Source organism: Ascaphus truei, chromosome 5 (assembly GCF_040206685.1).
Source record: "Ascaphus truei isolate aAscTru1 chromosome 5, aAscTru1.hap1, whole genome shotgun sequence".
Lineage (NCBI taxonomy): Eukaryota > Metazoa > Chordata > Amphibia > Anura > Ascaphidae > Ascaphus > Ascaphus truei.
Genome location: NC_134487.1, coordinates 23,009,261 through 23,025,450, shown reverse-complemented (window position 1 = coordinate 23,025,450; position 16,190 = coordinate 23,009,261). Strand labels below are relative to the sequence as shown.

Below are 16,190 nucleotides of genomic sequence, written 5' to 3'. Positions count from 1 at the left end.
AAAGGAAGTCCCAACACCACAGACAAAGACGCAGGTCCGCACCCTGTTGGGGTTAGCAGGGTACTACAGGAAGTTTATACCAAATGTTTCAGAGATTAGAGCACCTCTAACAGATTTAACAATAAAGAGTGCCCCCATCCAAGCTAGATGGTCTTCGGAAGTGCCAAAGCGCCTCTGATACATTAAAGAAGTTCCTGTCAGAAGGCCCCGATTTTCAGAGCCTAAATTTTAAGGAGCCTTTCATAATTCAGACGGATGCCTCCGAGGTAGGACTGGGAGCATTTCTGTCCCAAGAATTTGAAGGTGTTGAATATCCCATATTGTTCATCAGCCGGAAGCTGTTCCAAAGGGAAGTGAGTATTCCATTATTGAGAAGGTGTGCCTCACCGTAAAATGGGCAATTGAGGCCTTGAGGCAATATGTCGCAGGGGTGCACTTCACCCTGGTCACTGACCACACACCCTTGAAATGGTTAAATACCATGAAGGACACAAACTTGAGGTTGACCCGGTTGTATATGGCCCTCCAGCCCTTCTCTTTTGATATCCAGCATAGGCTTTGGAATGAACATGGAAATGCCGATTTTTTTGTCGCGAGAAGGAGAGGAGGGTCGGGTTTCAGCCGTGTGGTGCCCTAGCCACTACAAACAGGGGAGATATGTGACAGGGTGAAGTCAGGTACTGATAATTATGCCTGGGAAACATACATCTAAGTCCTTCATCCAGCACTCAGAAGGTAATACATGTAATATAGTCCTCGATGCTACACATGTGGGCGCGCGCCCGGCGTAGCCTGTGGCATTTGCATTTAGTTGTTAGGGTGACTGACTTCACAGCGTTAGGCCGCGCTGTGATTGGTTCGTGGCGTGGCAGCAACGCGAACATACAATTTTATTGTGTTTTTCCTGGCCTGCCGCGCCACTGCTCACGGCCATGTGCGCGCGCGTCCCAAGTATAGAAACGTCTATAGAACACAGCTAAGTATAATTGACGCGCACGGTATCGCACGCGTGCGCACTATATTACACGCCTAAGAATACTAGGGCAATCAGGAAGTAAGCTGAGACAGCTGACAACCAGCTTGATAAGGAGGCTACTGCTTGTAGTAGGTGGCTGACTCAGACCATAGAGCTGTCCTGTGCAAGCTCCTATCCAGAAGGATTGCCTAAACTCTCTCTAGGGACAGAGATTTTCAAACAAAGATACAGTATATTGTTCCATAAATATTGTGGTATATGTTTAGGGGTTGGGAACTGGATAAAGCCAGCCAGCCCAATAGGTAGCACCTGGAATGTTTAGCAAGATCTCCCCATGGGGAGTAGGCATTCTTTTTATGAGTTTTGTTTTGCCTTAAAGGGACAGTGTGTCCAAATGTTTATTTGTGTTGTGGAGAAATAAAACCACACAACATTTTGTTTACCATGAAACTGCACGTGTGGACTATTGTCTGACCTCGCCAACAGGCCGTCCTGCCACAGTCTATGTAAGCATAAAAAGCAATTGATGCTATGTAAATATATACATCCATATATATGGTGTATTAGATGCGCTAGATCTGATACTAACGGCAGAAGAAAATTGCCATTAGAGAAGCATCCCTGTTATGTAAGGAAATGGGAGATACACAGCTAGCTCGTTGTGATGATAGGTATGCCGCCTTAAATAGATAGTAAGTTCTTTGGGGAAGAATACCTGAAGTATACCTGTATAGAGCAGTGCCAATGTTCTAAGTGTATTCTCACAGTGATGGTAATGTGATAGAAGGCTGAACAGCTTAATCCTGTTCAACTATACCAGCAGTATCCTAGGTTATGGCTAGAGATGGATGAAATTGCCTCCGGATTCCACCACAGTATGTCCGTTTCCTTTTAGCCGTGGAATTGCATGGTGAAAAAAAAAGATTTTTTTTCTAATATAATTGAAAATCCACCTGACAGATTCCATCGAGGGGAGAGAGAGCGAGAAAGTATTAGTAGTAGAGCTCAAAAATAGGCCGCAACAGTGGTGCTATCCATTAGCTGGCTTAGCACACACCGCTTGAGCTGCTAGAGGTGGGCCTGACACCAAATCCTTTTAGGAAGTGTTGGATGCAAGTAATTTAAATATACTTTGCATAGCTCATAGCATATTTATCAGGTACTTCAGGTGTGCTACTTTTTGAGCCCAGGGATCTCTACCTATGTTATTTAGAGGGATGTTTGATGGGATATTTCATATATATATATACTAATATTAATAGCCTTAGCATTATTATTTACACTGAAGCATAATTTCTTGTAATTATTACCATGTATGTTTTGTCATTTGGACGTAGCACTGGGCACCCCCTGTGTTTGCTGTGTATATATATATATATATATATATATATATATATATATATATATATATATATATATATATATATATATATATATATATATATATATATATATATATATATATATATATATATACACACACACACACGTGGAGACACTTGACCTCCTTAACAAAGCATATGGGTAACTCCATTGGCTGACATTATATATGTCATATGCACTGACCTTGCAGACGCACTTACCAGAACCCCCCACCCCCCCTACTATCTGTAAGTTTTCACCCCTTAGATGTAAGCTCTTCGGGGCAAGGACTCCTTTTCCTATTGTTTGTTCTGAAGCACGTATTCCCATTGTGTTATAATATTATGTCATGTGTATTGTACCGCGCTATGCATCTGGATGGCGCTATATAAATAAAAATATACATACATTGGATCTCTCTTTCTCTGGAATCGTTTTTAGGTAAAACCAGTGGGGACTGTTTCGCCCATCTCTGGTAATGGAATAAATTATGGCTAAAGGTTAGGAAGCAGAACAAGTTTGTTATCACATTATACGTTTTTTTTGCACTAATACACAGTATTGTTGCACCCGCTCCAATTCTTCAGATGAAGATGTGTAGGAAGGCTACCAGGTTCTCTGAAATATTGTAACTTCAGTCAACACATCAAGGCTAGTGGATTAATAGAAGAGATAACAATGCTTCATTCACACATCTTATCTCAGAAACCTATGGGGCTTTCAGCCAACACTGGTGTTAAATGAAATTGAGAAAGACATTTTGATCCTGTGTTTGTAAGCATCAATGTGTCAAAGCACAATACTGTGCACCGGCTTTGTCTTGTGTGTGTTAGTCTGGGACTTGGGAGAGCCAATAGGAGGAGTTAGTAACGCAAGTTGTATTATAAGATGTAGGAAATGGTGCATTGCTGTCCATCCTTTGAGTCCTTCTTTCTCAGCGTCCACCAGAATTCAGCGTCCACATACAGAATAGCATTAAGGCCAGATCCATAAAAGGACGCAAAGTTTTATTCATGTGAATGGGAGTAAAGGCGTGCTAAATCTTAGCACCGTTTTGTGATCTGGGCCTAAAAGAGTTATTCATTAAACTTCTTGGAGCTTATGTGCGACAGTGCCCCGGTTGGTACTGACAGAATAAAAGTATTAACCCTCTAAAGGGCTGACTCTATATGTGCCAGAAACAGCCCGTTCAGCCGTTTCGGCGCATGTAGAATAAGCCCTAGGATTCTTTCATTGCAAAGTACAAATGCATATCAATTACAATGCGTGAAACGCTCGCCTACCACTAATGGGGCTGGAAATAGTGAATGGGAGTTGCCGACCTTTCATATAATTCTGATAGGGTAACAGATGTGGTTCAATGCAATTAAGGCCCTGTGTTGTAAAGTACATTATATATATATATAATATAGGGAACCATGTTAAAAATGGTTTTTGAGGCAAAAAGTGACACTGTGTGCTCATTTGCATGTCATTTCCCAGAATCCCTTGCTGCAGTGGAAGTGCTGTATGCTGGGTGATAATGGGGAAAGGTGGGGTTGCAGACCTGCCTAAGACATGCAGATGAGCATACAGTTGTATTTGCATATTTGCTTTCCTGTGGAGGGTTTTTGTCACTTTTTTTACTCACCATAACTTAACTCAGTATTATGGTATAGCCTATCCCATAGCCTCTTTGCATACCCAGTTAAAATCAACCCCACACTGATGAGACCCATCAAGGTCGAAACAGCTGTCTGTGGGTGGTTTTCTGGGTATGCACCTTAACCCTGGCTGTGCTCAAAGCTGTGACCATGCAGCAAGCTTAAGCCTATAGGGAACCATGTTAAAAATGGTTTTGAGGCAAAAAGTGACACTGTGTGCTCATTTGCATGTCATTTCCCAGAATCCCTTGCTGCAGTGGAAGTGCTGTATGCTGGGTGATAATGGGGAAAGGTGGGGTTGCAGACCTGCCTAAAACATGCAGATGAGCATACAGTTTATATATATATATATATATATATATATATATATATATATATATATATATATATATATATATATATATATATATATATATATATATATACATATATATATATATATATATATACATACATACATACACATATATATATATATATATATATATATATATTTTTTTTTTTTAATTCCCTAGTCTGAAATGAATAATACAAAATGTAACATGCACTTCTTTGTATTTTATTCTGTCATCATGCTAAGTAATCAGAATGTCCTACTCTGGTGCTCACATCTGAGATAATTAAAAGGGACATTTACTTTATCCAAAGGCAATTTATAACTACTGTACTCTACTTTTTCAGACCATGAAACAAAGGAAACAGCTTATTGCCCTAGGTGTTTCATTTACACAAAGACAATCTCACCTTTTAAGTTATGAGCACAGTTACCAGGGATCACTTAAGGGAACGCTATTGGGAGATATTAGAAGACGAGCATGCACATCAACAATCAAGACAATGTTGTCATGATTTGGTTTAAGCGTTTACCTATTTTTTCCCTAAATATGAGCATTGCCTGAACAGGATTCTATAAATATACCATGTATTACCTGGTCTCTAGTGAGCAGGATACACGGTTTGTATGTAAATACAATGGAATAGAGGTCAACTGACTAACAGTGACAAATACGCTTTCTCCACTATGGAACAAAAGATGTTTGCCTAACTCTCTGATCCATAATGTGTAACACACAGAAGTCAGCTGTCTACTTTACTGAAACAGCTACTGTACTTAAACTGTGCACAAAACAATAAAGCAAAAATGAAGTTGTTTCGTTGGGTGACACGTACAGAAGGCTTTGTCTAAAGCAGGAATCTCAAAGTCAGTCCTCAAGGGCCACCAACAGACCAGGTTTTATGGATATCCCTGCGTCAGCACAGATGTCTCAATCAAGCCACCTGTGCTGAAGCAGGGATATCCATAAAACCTGGCCTGTTGGCGGCCCTTGAGAACTGAGTATGAGACCCCTGAATGCCACATATTTCAACAGATATTGAATTGGAAGCAGAGAACGATACCATCCTCCCATATTTGGATAAGACTAAGAAATTATATATCAATGCTCTATACACTATGAAAACATATTGGTCATTTGCTTCTATATATAAATACCTTTTTTTTTTTAATGTTTCTATTGTCTTTTTCAGGATAATTATTTGGTCATTTGTTCCGGATCATATCTTTATGATCAATCCCTGCTGACATGAAGCACGGTAAAAACATATTGCTAATGTATTCGCTGGCGGTGTCAGTATTCAATCCCAAAGAAAGGGAGAATAATAGACGTTATCCCTACACTGATGGCAAGAGATGTATTTCTCCAATAGCATCATTATATATGAATACAGTCAGGTGGCTGGATGAAACTTGGTAATTTGACCAGAAATAAAATCTACCATTTACTCCAAATGAGATCCATACAAATACCGGAGAGAGTGTGTTACCCTTAGCAAATGCCATGTACTAAATCACTATATGATCATCTCTTTAAATAAATGTTTGTTACAGATGTGAAAAATCCACTCAATACCCAAGCTGTTTTCAAAGGACATTACAGAAAACCCAGGATTCTCAGATCATACAAAAGGAAGCAGAACAAAGAGAGACAAACTCGCAGGAATCGGCTCGGAGAATGCTCCTTGATTCTGACACTAAGCTCCTATTGTGACGGAGGCTCTGCTAAGCTATCCACTTCTTCTTTCAAATAGAAATAAGTTCTAGCATGGATTTTGGTTCCTTCTACATATCTGGTGAGGTCAAAGGGACTCAAGTTTTTCCAACAAAGCTATACATCTTCAAGATCCGTAGCTTTGCAATTCATGAAAGTTTAAAGAGTTTAAAAGTACAATGGATGAAATCCGAAATGCAAGTTAACTCATTGTTAAGGAGATGTGAAATTAAGCAAAACCATAGTCTAACCCACACGTGGGGTGCATAGATTGAATGTCATTTAGAGACACGGGTGGGCTATCTCAGGATTAGAGATTGCTGAAATAACTAGTGAAAAAAGGACCTATTCCAAAGCAGGGCTCCATATTTGTACAATAATGCGGACTATGCCCATCCCTTCTAACCTAGAAACATCCTCAGCTTGGAGCAGTGGTGCTCAACTCCAGTCCTCAAGATCCCTCAAAAGGTCAGGTTTAAAGGATATCTCAGCTTCAGTACAGGTGGCTCAATCAGTGGCTCAGTCAAAGACCACCTGTGCTGAAGCCGAGATATCCTTTAAACCGGACCTGTTGGGGGATCTTGAGGACTCCAAGCTGAGGATGTTTCTAGGCTAGAAGGGATGGGCATAGTCCGCATTATTGTACAAATATGGAGCCCTGCTTTGGAATAGGTCCTTTGTTTACTAGTCTTTAACTGAGCCACTGATTGAGCCACCTGTGCTGAAGCTGGGATATCCTTTAAACCTGACCTGTTGGGAGGTCTTGAGGACTGGAGTTGAGCACCACTGCCTTAAGCCTCATCCCTGCGACGGTGCGCTCGAACAAGGTATGGCCCTCTATGGGGCAGGCCCCTGTCCGTGCGCGTGCCACGGTAGCAAGACCACCTTTTCCAAAGACAAGGAATGTGTCTTTTGGCGTGGCAGCCGAGGTATGGCTACTCGTGGCGGCGGTTCAGCCAATGAGGGTTGAACCAGCAGAGTGACATCATGGCCGAGCCCTTGCCACGCCTCCCTGTCGCGAGTGATCTGAAGTCCTCGGATCGCTCGGGGGAAGGCCACGAGCGCCGCCAGGTGCTCCGTTGCACGCGCGTGTGCTCATTGGGGCCGTAGCCTTAGAGGATGAAGAGTGTAAAAACATTATTAGAGCGTCCCTAGTTTTTACATTTGCTGACCATCCCTGCCAGTTTCTAATGTCCCGTAACCCCTCTCTATCACTATTGTTGATTCATATTGTGGCTTATATGGGGCCTTAACATGTAGTTGCTGTTAACAGAAGAGGCGATATTCATTAATTAGTCATTTTTTAAACTATGCTCCTATATGTAGATTTGAAAAGTAGGGGGATCGGTGTTCCCCATAAGTGCTGCATCAACCCTCACATCATTGCTAAGCAGAGTCTGGGTGCAACATTGCACCGCGGTTACACTGCATCCTTATGCACGAAATGGAACAGACACTTGACCCTTGTTAACGGTCATTACAATACATGGCTGTTAATAAATGAGAAGCTATTGCTGTTAAAGGACCACTATTAACTCCCAAAGTTAATGATCCCTTATTTATTTTGCTTGATTGCACTTAAATCCTTTACCAAAAACACGTGTCGTTCAAAATTAATCAACGGGAAAAAAAACAAAGAAAGCTATATCGCAAAGTAGTCAAATGTAACTGTTAAGTATGTTATAAGTCATATTATTCCTGGAAAAAAATGGACTCTTTATAGGTTATCATAGAATTTGTCAGTACCGAAGTGTTTTACTGCAATGAAGTTGCACATGAACTGTTGAGACTGCAGTGGTCTATATCTATATATATATATCTATATATATATATCTATATATATATATATATCTATATCTATATCTATATCTATATCTATATCTATATATATATAGATATAGATAGATAGATATATATATACACACACACACACACACACACATACATCCACACACACAACCACAACCACACCCACACACACACTTAAGACAGAAACTCAAGTTATATGAGGGGAGAATGTACTATATATTTGCAAATAGGAGAACTCTGAAAACGACAGAGAAAAGCAAGACTATGGAGAAAAAAAGAAGACATTAGAAGTAGCATGCAAACGAGGAACGGAATTCTTCAGAGAATTGTAAATAGTGGCAGTACGGGTGTATGGTGGTTTTTAGAAAGTCAAGTCTATAGACAATGAATATCATTATTCACCAGCCCAGTTGTAGTTTAGTGCCGCACTCTACCGATTGAAAATATATTTCATTGACTCCTGTTGCCATCATGGTAAGACGAGTGGGACTATTTGAGGGATGAAGAAATAGGCTGACATGATATTGTTGGTAGCGTGTCAAAGTACGGAGGATAGCGTTATGTGCAGCCACTAACAAGTCCACCAAAGAAATACAAAAATGAAATAAACCAATGGTTTGAAGACAACTACAATGGAACGAGATGATATCGATGGATTTTAGAAGCCCACAAAGCATGCTCTCGGAATGTGGATAAAATAATATTCCGACTGGCAACACAAATGTTTTCTTTGAACATCCCGGTGGAATGTCCCCGTGTGACAGACAGAAAACATGTCTCACCCGGGCCCGTTAGTGCTCCCAGTGCGCTAGCCGTGGAGAGAGGATTTGCATTGGTGTTGGTAGCTGAGGTTTGGGCTGCGGCTGCTGCAGCTGCTAAAGTAGCCAAATTCTGTAATTGCAAAGCATTCATGCCTGTGTAGGAGACAAAAGAGACCTTCAGCGACAATGTCATGAACAGAATTCACTTGGTTCGTGAGCAGACTTTTTTTTTTTTTTCCATTCCAGTATTTCTGCTTCATGCACTGTATGAAATTTGGCCATTGGCAAACCCTATGGAAAATGGGAATGATCATAGTTTGAGAGGTACAGCAATACGGACCGGTGTCTATCATACCAATCCTTTAGTAAGAAATCAAAACAGATATCAGCATATCCCCCACCCCTCTTTCTTCTTGGAAATGAGATACTAGTCATTTATTCATGCATGCTGAAGGAAATCGGTAAGCGATGGCCGCCATTTTGAATGGTAGCAACAGGTCGAAATCAATGCAGTTGACAAAAGAATAAGCAACAAAATTTACAGGAAATATAACCGGCGTTTTCAATGGATGCAGCAACAAAAAAATGGGGGGTGGGATACAATTAAGAAGGGGCCGGAATTTGAATATTGCCTTCCTGTTGCAGGCTTTATTAAGACATGTTGCTTGATATATTTAGCGTGAAGGCTTCTAATGGTTTGTGGATTTATATGTCATGACTTTTCAGCTGGCGGCATATGGCAATCAGTATTCACCTAGAAAATCTCTATTAAAATGCTGTTTTTAAAAAGAAATAAAGTGGAGAATGTAGCTTCTAAAATATCCCATTCTCACATATAACGCTTTCATTCTGCTTGAGACCGTCACCCACGTTTTTAAAAAAAGTGCACTGCTTAGCAACTGGAGTGGCATTTTTACCACATGGTAACACTACAATGCCGTCTTTTATGTGTTGAATCATTTCAAACCGGGTGCCAGTAAATAACAAAGGAACGTCGAAAAGAAACGACTTTTATCGAGGGTGAGAGAGGGACCGGTGAAAAGGGTACTGCGAATTGCAGCAACGCAGTTAAACGCGTATGCAGCCTGTCGGACAGAAGGCCGTCACTTTATTTCAGGCACATTGTAACAGAACGACGAGAGCTGCCACAAGATTCCTCAACGAAATATGGTATCCAGATGAAAAAGGAAAAGAAAAGGGATTTATTAAAAAAAAGAAAAACGGATGTGTTGCTCTAAATAAAATGTCTCATTCTGGGTTCAATCGGGAACAGAGAATGGGAAAGTCACGAGAAAACAAAAACCACAAAAAAACATTTCGTATTGTGAACCAAGTAAATGGACGCATTTGCTGCCTGATACATTTCTGATCAGAAGGTCTTTGGTTTTATTGCCAGAGAGTGGTCTTTAAACTCCCCCTCCTCCCCATTCCCAAAAAAGCAATTGTTTTGGCCTGGGTACCCCCACTCTGTATGGGACACAAAGCCTGATCATCAATGTTTTGGGGCGAGATCCCCTCAAAAAATCTCAAATGAAAGAAAAAGGAATCTCATTTAGTTAACATTAGTAGGGTTATTGATGAAGGGAAACTGCTTTCCTTCCTTGTCACATTCTCACTGCTCCCCTCTCTCTCTCTCTCTATCTTTTTGCCCTTTTACATTCTTATTTCCCCACTCTAGTGTATTCTCCCGGGTCCATATTTGTCCTGTCACACCGAGCCCCGCTTCCTGTCCTACTCCCCCGCTCCCCAGGTTGGGAAAAGATTTAATGTTTGCAGTTTGCTGTCCAACGGGGCAATGCACAAATGACAAGTAAGATCCTAAGCCCAACTACAGACTGTTAGTGAAGGACCAGGTGGATTAATACTGTTCTTTTAATTGTCGGTCTGAGCTCTAAATATCAATGCGTGTCCTTTCCTGGGCGATTTGCCCTTTGATCACTTTTTGGGGCACTTTAGCCTTAATCTTGTTGACGGGGAACCCATGAATAATTTGTACCCGCAAGTATACTTGTATTTACCAGTTTTGAATTGCATACTTTTAGTCCTGGTTTCCTGAAACTGTCCAGCTAAATGCACTAAAAATAAAAATAAAATAAGTAGGACTGTAGTACTGATACAGACATGAAATAGCTTTAACACGTTTGATCAATTTTGACACATTATTTTTGAAGAATTCATAATTCACAACACACAGTTTTATTTTATTCACAGAAATGTATTGCAGGCAATTCCGGCAGCACAGAAGTTAAAGAGGAAATCCGAAAACTCGATTTTTTTTTCCTGCAGATGTATTATTTTTTTAACATTAGTATTGAAGCAGCGAGTCTCCAGAGCTGAACCCCATTAATTTCAGCTGCGTAGACCCCGTGCTTCGGGAGACACTTACCTCTGTAGGGTGTGCCGGTAGCTGCTCCGCGCAGCTACAAGTTTAAAGTTTAGACTTTAAAGGAGAGGGAGCGGCTCAGTGAGTAAAGACACTGACTGGCATTGAGAGTTTGAAGCAGGGGCGCCTGGTTCAATTCCCGGTGTCGGCTCCTTGTGACCTTGGGCAAGTCACTTTATCTCCCTGTGCCTCAGGCACCAAAAACATAGACTGTAAGCTCCATGGGGCAGGGACTTGTGTCTGCAAAATGTCTCTGTAAAGCGCTACATAAAAACTTGCAGCGCTATACATGAACATGCTATTATTATTAAAGTTTAGCTTTAAGCTTTGCCGAAATTCCGGCGTCCCCTATGGAGGTCTGTATCTCGGGAAACAGGGGGTTCAGCTCCGGAGACTCCCTGCATGTTAAAAAAACAGTAATTTAAAAAAAAAAAAAGCATGAATTGCTCCTGAAACCGGTAAGTGTAAATACCTAAAGGAATATGTGCACCATTCTTTGTTCTCAGGGAAGTAATGATATACAATTCAGTCCCTCTTATAATTAAGGTTAATACATGTAACCATAATTCCAATGTAACTGGACATACAACATGAAAAATATATCCATTGTTTCTTAGAAATATAAATTAGAAATGTAGAAAAGTAACACTATTTCAGCAGTTTAATCGTAGTATAAATGGATTAACTATGTCCCATCCTATTAACTGAGCAAACGCGTCTGACTCTGCAAGGCTCCTTTTAATGTGACTATCAAATTATAATATATTATTATACAGCTCAACCCCGTTATAGCGCGATCCGTTACAACGCGAATCCACCTATAGCGCGGTACAAGCGCGGCTCCCAATTTTCATATTTATGAATACTTTGCAACACGACTACTGGTATCTTAAATACTTTATTGTACAATGCATACAATCGTACATTATTTCTAACGCGATCCGCTTATAACGCGATGTGATTCTTTGGACCCCATGCACAGTGTTATAAGGGGGTTGAGCTGTATATACATATACACACACATGGTCGAGGGAAAAAATGCAACTATTAAACATGAATGGGTTAATGTACATAATAAACAACTTGTACATAGAAAACATACACTATTAATTCCTGAATATTTTGGAGGTTTTTTTTTTTTTTTGCATTTTAAGGGCAGCCACATGAAAATGTAACATTCACCTTAGGTAATTTTGCGTCTTATTGTTCAAAGCCATTACCATAAATCTGCATATCAATAAAGCACGAACAGATGTCAGTTGTTACAAGTGCTTGCCAATCAGGCCTGTTAGAAAGTGACAGATGGGGGGGTTATACAGACATTCTCACAAGGCCTATTAGCACAGTCACAGGAAAAGGTTGTAGTGTGGCTGTACCGTCACAGATGCGGTCCCGGGAAAATCTGGACCTATTTGCATGTACGATATGTACATTTGGCTGCGTCGGGTGCTACCCCTGACAGACTAGCTCATGCCTGCTGGAAAGTAATTAATTATCAATATGCTGATGATTTGTTGTTCTCCTTGCATTATCCCCGTCTCGAATGGGACAGCAGACTCTGGGGCCGTTGTATTAAGATTTTACGGTACTTTTTTATTTTTACGCCAAAATGTTTCGGGGCTAAAAAAAAAAAAAAAAAAAGTAATAAAAACCTTCAGATAATGGGCGTTTTTATATCGGAAGGCTTTTTCACATATGACGCATAATTTGTTCTTTGAAATGATTTTTGATGCTTTGGGTCATGTTGAATACCTGATTGATAAATGTTTTCGTTAAAACAGAATGCTGTGTATTTTGTCTTTTTCATACGTAGCATTAGTAAATATTTATTATGAGTGTCATGTTATTCATAGTAGCGATTCCGTGAAAATACATTTTTGGGTTGATGCCTATCCCGTTTCTCTGCTCTGACAACATTAGCAATCTTTTCAGGGTTTACACAATGGTAAATTTGGCAGATGATTTTTACGCCCTTCTTATTGATTTTGCGGCACGCAGAAAGATTATTTTTTAGTAGTTCCCATATACAGTACACCTGTGTGCCCAGCACAGCCCATTCCTGTGCACCACTAATATGAAAAAAAGATATATATAGTTTATATTGACACAGATTACTCATCAATATAAAAGTAGTGATGCGTTGGGGTTTTAAATGACAAAGTTGCGGTACTAGACCCTTTAGTACCATCATACTTACACCATCAGACTATACTAATAGCATTATGCGGTTTAGGTATCAATGGAATTTTGGCGTTCCCGTTATTTTCCTACATTTACAGCTATTCTCATTGAACATCAATGTATTAGCTCGCATCAATGGTGAGCGCGCGCGACTGTAGCTGCAGCGATTTGTGGCCTAGGGGTAGACGTGACCGGGAGGTGTGGCGTCATGGAGCTGGTTCGCCCTCATTGGGCGATCCGCTCACGTGACCCGTCCGTCGCGCAACACAAACACATTTATTTGTCTGCTCATGGATTGCGAGCGCCGGCGCTTCTCATCGCGCGCACTCTATGGCCCGGCATTTTGAGCGCGCAACGCGCGCAATCACGCTCACCATGGACGCGGCCTTTAGGTACTTTGGCTTCATTCAAATAAATGGAGCTTACATCTTCCCAAGAAAGGTGAAGACGACTTCACCGCATATTGAATTGTGCCATTCGGAAGCATCAGAAGACAATTAGGGGGTAGAGGGAGAAACCGCTGTAGAGGTGTTAGGGGGGGAGTTACATGCTATACTGTATATATTTGAAGGAGATGGATCTCGGCCAGTTCTGACGCAGAATAAACTTCTGGGGCAGACAGGCAGCATTGACTGTAAGAAACGTCCACCAACTTCCCTCCTGTCACTTAGCCATGCGCATACACTGGAAACCTACATTGCAGGGGGCCACAGAACATGTTGGGGTGTTGATGTGTAGACCTCAGCTTTTGCAATGTGACAATACCGAGTGAAACTATTTAAAATGAGTAGATAGGTAATTTGGGAATACTCCAGGCAATTCTTGGGTATAAACATGTATTTAAAAATAAAAAAAATAAATGTAATTAAAAAAAGAGGCAGGGTGAAGAAATGTTTACAAGGAAACACAATGCCACAGGATGATATTTCATGTAACCCTTTGGCTGCCAAAGTTGGCTCCTCTGGTATCAAAAGGGTTAAAAAAAATATATATATGTACTTATGCGTTTAGAATTCCCTATTATCAAAGTTACATCCATTATTCTAACCAAAAATCAGAAATGTTTGTGTGTGTGTGCATAAACCAGGTATAGTATGTTCAGTATGTACAGTATGTCATATTATAAGAATGAGCTAAAAAGAGATTGGAAAGTTTTCAGATAGGCAATGACTAGCCAACTCCATCACCCATTTGCTATTGTTGTGTGATGTACTAGTTCAGGGACGGCCAACTCCAGTTGTCAAGGGCCACCAACAGTTCAGGTATTAAGGATATCCCTGCTTCAGCGCAGGTGGCTCAGTCAACGACAGTCGTTGACTGAGCCACCTGTGCTGAAGCAGGGATATCCTTAACCTGACTTTTTTTTGGCCCTTGAGAACTGGAGTTGCCCGCCCCTGCACTACTGGATTTCATATTAAGTCTTGTTTTCATATGCTATAGTGCTGAGCTATATGATTAAAACAAAATGTATTACAAACCTGCAAATATTTACTGAGCTTGATGACAAATGTGCTGCTTCAAGTTATGTTTGCTAATGGTGCATATTAACTAAACGCACTAATAAGCGATTAAAAAAACGCAACCACTGTCAGCAATGGGGGACGAGGTGGCATTTTCTGCTATTTTCATGTGAAGACCCCAGAACCAAGAAGAGAAAGGGATGGCGGTAATATTAAAAGCTATATTTCTACCACGGAAAGAAACACGCAGGAATATGCTGCTTTGGATAGAAATTGTGCTGAACGTGCAAATCCCCGGCTAAGGATAGTCTCTGGATGCATGCAAATGAAGCTGCAATATGTGCAGACATTAGGAAGGTGACCTGAGGATCAGAGAGGGAGGATGGCACAGCATCAGGGTGATAGAAGACATGTGTGACCAGCAGAGACGACACAATTTTAGCCCCAAGGCTCAATGACCTCTCATTCTAAAAATCGACTCAGGGACCGAAAGTGCCGCCAGCTCTGCCGAGACTGCTATAATTGGTTGATTCTGCAGATTTTAATTATCAGAGAAGTGCTGCTGAATACAGCAGCAGGTAAGTAAAAAAAAATAACAAAACAATCAATGTATACAACCAAGCAAACAGACTGGTCTCCGACCGATTCCTCTCTCCGCTGAAAAAAACCCTTTTCATTGAACCCAGTCCATTCTGTCACTCAACACACTTACCATTTGTGTAGTGTTAAAGTGATGCACTTACTGTGTGATTACTCCTTGTGTCTTTTAGAGATTGACTTGCTTCCTACTGTACAACACACATTGTCAGATCTTCAGCACAGATTTTCTTTCCCCAATAACAAGCACTTGCTCTTTTCCCCTAAATAGTATATATTTTTTAAAAATATTTTTATATTTCAGATCTTTTGCCTATTTAAACTGCATCGGACGTGCCAAATGTAATTTTCTTGTGGAATTGAATACATTTTGACAGTGTTTTTTTCACGATCAATAACAATGTTAGTAACTGTTTGTAACACCTGGTGGAACATGCGTTGTAGATATTGCAATGACGAAAGCTATGTATTGTTTTGTATTTTGTCTACGTTCAATGGTAGGTGGTTCAATGTCTGAGCTCTTTGGGGCTCTATTAACTAAAGTTTACAAGGTGCAAAAGCAGTGCAAAAACATCCCTATATTGATCAAAGAAAAGGAATCTCATTAAAAAAATAATCTGAGTTTTCCCTTTGGTAAATCTGTTTTTTTTTTTCCCCTAGTTTTGCCCCAGATTTGAGGCCAGGAGTCTTTAGTAAATAAACCCCTTTGGGAGGAAGTGATCAAATCTCGACGTGAGGTATCATACTCGATCTAACGGTATCTGCCATTGAATTCAACTGCGGCTACCGCCAGATCGGGTGCAATATCCCAAATCACGGTTAGACCAGGGGTGCTCAACTCCAGTCCTCAAGCCCCCCCCCCCTAACGGGTTAGGTTTTCCGGATATCTCTGCTTCAACACAGGTGGCTCAATCAGAGGCTCAGTCAGTCGAAGCCTGCACCTCTGATTGAGCCACCTTTGCTGAAGCAG

The 16,190-nt window shown here is 40.7% G+C and overlaps 1 protein-coding gene across 31 annotated transcripts in view; it reads right to left on the bottom strand.

The window, feature by feature from the left end:
* The window catches only part of CELF2 (CUGBP Elav-like family member 2), a 392,945-nt gene that overhangs the window by 34,476 nt on the left and 342,279 nt on the right, over nucleotides 1-16,190 (bottom strand). For 26 of the 31 annotated variants that reach the window (XM_075599457.1, XM_075599436.1, XM_075599441.1 and 23 more), the window contains one exon: nucleotides 8,621-8,752. The exons of the other annotated variants lie outside the window; for them this stretch is intronic. In XM_075599457.1, the coding sequence (XP_075455572.1) occupies nucleotides 8,621-8,752 (132 nt within the window). The remainder of the gene's footprint in view (nucleotides 1-8,620; nucleotides 8,753-16,190) is intronic. 31 annotated transcript variants of the gene reach the window in all.